We start from the raw sequence: 4,302 nt of genomic DNA, 5'->3' as shown, positions 1-4,302 counted from the left end.
CCTGTATAGGTTTTTATTTTTTTATGTGATGTGGGATATCAAGTATCGACGCACTTTGCATATTCTAATATTATATTTAAACTAATTGATGTTTACATATCTTTTTATTAAATAATGTAGCACAACGAGGTTTTAGGTATTTGCTGTGCAGTTTTTATTAGTTAATTATTGTCACAACAACACGTTATGCAAATTTCAGGTTAATAAGGTCAGACAGGCAAGGTCACATTGAATTTGATGGCTTTTCTTATTTGTTCACGTCGGAATTTTAATACCAACTAAAGTGTTGAAGGGTTGATCGTGTTACACCCACGTCATAATTTCAACGCAATGTGCCCGAATTATGCAAGTAAGTAATAACATCAGTTTAACTTTAATCAAGATATTTTACTTTACAAGGTTTCTATAAATAATTTCTACTGCAAAATGCACATCATAGTGGTTACATAAAAAAAGAAGGAAAAATGAGTGTAAAATTTGTTACAATTTTTCTTTTGCAACTTTCTCTCTTTGTATTAACAACTGCAGGTAAGTCATACAGAAAACAAGAAATACCTTAGTAAATTAAATAGGTTGTTATGGAACTTATACGAGGGGTTTCCATAAAAAGTTGGGACCAATATTATAGACACCACAGCTGATACTATTGCATTTTACTTTACGTGGCCCCATTGGCAATATTCTCCTAACCTTTCAGAATTTTTTAGATTACGATCTTATGCCAGATCTTTTCCACCTTGATGATTATGATAAATGTTTATACTACAGTAGTCAGAAGGATCCGACGTATTGTTCACTTATAGTACAACTACTTCCTGAAAATTGTGGAAATATGTCAGAAGTTATAAACAGGGCCTGGAATACCATTCAGGTACGTATTTTTTAAGTAGTGGAATGTGAGATATTTGTTTCCATATTTTAATTTGTAGAAAGTAAGCTCAGACAATAGGAAATATCGTCACGACCTTTTGCGACACGGAGTTTGTGCTTCTACACTGTGTTCACAATATAATGGAACAATATATAACTGTCTGAGTAACCACTATGAGACTAAATATAGAAATCACGCACTTGTAGGAAAAGTAAATTACATTCGTTGTGAAATGCAAAACTCCAATTATAAATCTACATCGACTGATGTTGTTATAAGGTGAGTTGGTTCAGGAAACCTCACACTGATTTATTTCTTTGTAGTGTACTTGCAGGACTGTATATTCTTTTTGTATTGTCCGTATCAGTTTGGCTTCAGCTAAATAAAAACAAATCAAAAGGTGACAAAACGAAGGTCAGAACATCAACTACCACCTTTTCAGACCAAAAATTTTTAGCAATATTTTCATTCTGTGATAACATGAACTATATTTTCACCACCGAACACAACAATCAGGATTACATGCTTTTCTTACAAGCAATGCGATTTATTACCTCATTTTGTATAATATCTGGCCACGTAATGGGATTTAGTATGATGACTCCAGTCTTAAATCCTTATGAACTGGAAAAAGTTAATCACAAAAATTGCATCTATTGATTTAATAACCTGTATGTTTCAGGATATCGAAAAGACATACTATTTATTTTTTCCTCAAGGCAAAATGTTAGTTTCCATATTCTTCGTGATTTCTTCTTGGCTGTTATCCGTCCAGTTTTTTAAAAAACTGAAAAATGATGGTCAAATTAGATTCCGGTATGTTCTGCAATCTATAATAAAAAGATATATTAGGTAAATGCTTGCATGCAAAATGGGAAGCTTATTCCTTGAGACATTTATATTTATAGGTTTACGTCGGGACTAACCGTCATTATCTTGCACACTTCTTGGTTAAATCATTTGTTTCGTGGTCCCTACGCCGAACCAATTTTAGGAACCGAATATAATGTGTGTAGAAAAAAATGGTGGACAAATTTATTATACATCAACAACTTTGTGATTAGCGATGGAGCGGTAATTAACCTATAATTGAAATTCACGTTTGTAAAATTACAAGCCAAACAATTTTCAGTGCCTCATGCACACATGGTATTTGTCGGTAGACTTCCAGTTAACCGTGTTGGGACTCTTTCTTCTATGGTTAACTCAAAAGCAACCCAAATATCTACTGTTAACTTCAGGATTTGTGATTGCGTTTCAAATAATTTTTATGTTTGTCTATTTAGCTATGAACAATTTTAAATTTGCTATGATTGTTACTGCTGAGTAAGTTTAATCCACATTACCTAACGATCAATCGTAATTCAGATGAACACTACAGGATGACGCATTATTTTAAAATTACATTTCTGAAAGAATGGCAGGCTACATGGACTAGTACTTACTCCAATTTAGCACCATTTGCGTTTGGACTTTGTTTTGGTTATCTCTACATCCGATATGAAAAACATAAATATGCTAAGGTTAGTTACCAAAACGTTTATTGTTGAGTCTATATTATTATTATTATTATTATTGCTTCAGATTTATATAAATTTGTGGCGGATCTTGACTATACTTCTAATTCTTGGAACCCCTCTTCTATCTGCATATTTTATGACTACGACTATGTACACAAATCGATGGTTTAATGCAGCCTATGGAAGTATAGATAAAATTCTCTTTGATTTAGGAATCGCACTGTTCATTTTTGGATTGTCTCAAAATCTTGGAGGTTAACCTTGTTATTATTATTTTTTTTTCAATGTAAAATCTGATTCCGTTCTGTAGGTATCGTTAAAATGTGTTTTGAATGGGCTCCAATGCATTCGCTGGGACAACTCTCTTTTGGTGCATACTTGATCCATTTTAGTATTCTAGAAATAGATGCTAGTTTGAGACGAACTCCGCACTACTTTTCAGTGTTTCTAGTTGTCAGTATAATAGGTAGTAAATTTAATGATATTGTTTAATCGTTTCATTTGTAGGTATGCGAAAATGTTAAAATTTTGGCAATATCTTACATGTTGTCTGTCATTTTCACAGGTTTTGTTTTATTGCCTATGGCAAGATTATCGAAAATGTTGCTTACCTGCAACGAAGTAAACAACCAGTTAAAAGTTGTATCTAAAGACAAAGGTAAACTAGGGTAGCATTAAAACACATTCTTTGATACATTCAGCCGCGTTGTTGCTTGAAACGTCAAACTTTCGAATTTTTTGAAAATAAAAGTGCAAAATGGTTTTTTCTGTGGAACATAAAACATTCATGACCGAGTCCTACTTCCGAAATGGAGTTGCCATTGAAGGCGAATGCATTATTACAGTGGTGCTGTTTTACAAAAATTTTGCAGGCTGATTTTAATATTCGTATTGCCTACTGCAGATGATTTTTTGAACATCCCAATGATGATAACTTGCTGGATTTAACATTATTTTCTGATGAAGCTTGGTTTCATTCCTCCGGTATTGAATTTGTGTCAATTTAAATCACAATTATGAAATTTTGTTTTGTAGGTTATGTTAACTCTCAAAATATGAGATGTTGGACTGCTGAAAATCCACATGTCTTTCGTGAAACACCACTCCATCCCGTTGGTATACCTATGATGCGTATCATTGGACCCAAATTCTTTGAGGAAACTGTAACAGCACAAAGATGTCTAAACAACAGGATGTTGAACTCCAAGACGGGTTTTTTTAACATGACGATGCCACATACAACAGTAGACAATTTGAATTTTTTATGTGAATTTTTTGATGATAGGGTGATAATGATAAGTTAACATTCAGTTCCTGAGTACCCCCTAATGTCACCAGATTTAACCCCTCTGAATTACTTCTTGTTCGGTCATCTAAAAAACACTATTTTTTAAACTCCCATCCACACCATAGAAAAACTGAAAGACAGAATTGCCGAAAAGTGCGCTCGCATTACTCTTGCTAAATTACAAAATGTGTTTGATAACATGAAAAGACGTGTCAATTTATGTATGCAGGAGAATGGATACCATTTCCAACAGTTTATTTAACTCTGTTTTCTCCTTTTAAGTAAACTTATTCACAAATCTGCAGAAGTTATTTTCTTTCACTAGTTTTTCTAGTTTTCAACAAAAGTTAACCCTCGTTTGTAAATTGATATATGGCAGTATGCAACCGACAATACACATCTGTTTGTTTAATTGCATAATCTGAAAAGTATCCGAAATCGAGAAGTCATACGTTCAAAATCGCACAGCATTCTTTGATCTAAGCAATTAATGAACACACAGTATAAAGAAAGCTGTGGGTGCATAGGGTATAATACTGTTTTAAAGGGTGGCATTATGCGGCTTGTGGGCAGAACTCACGTTACTACATTTTTTAACACATTTTTTTCATATTTTTAGTTAT

At 33.1% G+C, this 4,302-nt stretch overlaps 1 protein-coding gene across 2 annotated transcripts; it reads left to right on the top strand.

Annotated features, from left to right (window-relative positions):
- Positions 1-210: 210 nt before the first annotated feature.
- On the top strand, positions 211-3,986 carry LOC135138817 (nose resistant to fluoxetine protein 6-like). 2 transcript variants are annotated; one of them, XM_064068835.1, is made up of 13 exons: positions 211-349; positions 400-528; positions 708-871; positions 930-1,150; positions 1,195-1,504; positions 1,554-1,723; positions 1,780-1,945; positions 2,004-2,197; positions 2,253-2,394; positions 2,456-2,645; positions 2,702-2,844; positions 2,899-3,375; positions 3,427-3,986. In XM_064068835.1, the coding sequence occupies exons 2-12, from the start codon at positions 465-467 to the stop codon at positions 3,061-3,063; spliced, it is 1,929 nt and encodes a 642-aa protein (XP_063924905.1). In that variant the 5' UTR covers positions 211-349; positions 400-464; the 3' UTR covers positions 3,064-3,375; positions 3,427-3,986. The 2 variants fall into 2 exon arrangements, with proteins under 2 accessions (XP_063924905.1, XP_063924906.1); XM_064068836.1 differs by having other exon boundaries at positions 211-528.
- Positions 3,987-4,302: the final 316 nt, after the last annotated feature.

This window comes from Zophobas morio, unplaced genomic scaffold (genome assembly GCF_036711695.1).
Source record: "Zophobas morio isolate AGI-343-1 ecotype UQ-CSIRO unplaced genomic scaffold, CSIRO_AGI_Zmor_V1 ptg000030l, whole genome shotgun sequence".
Classification (NCBI taxonomy): domain Eukaryota; kingdom Metazoa; phylum Arthropoda; class Insecta; order Coleoptera; family Tenebrionidae; genus Zophobas; species Zophobas morio.
This window is presented reverse-complemented; position numbering and strand designations above follow the sequence as displayed.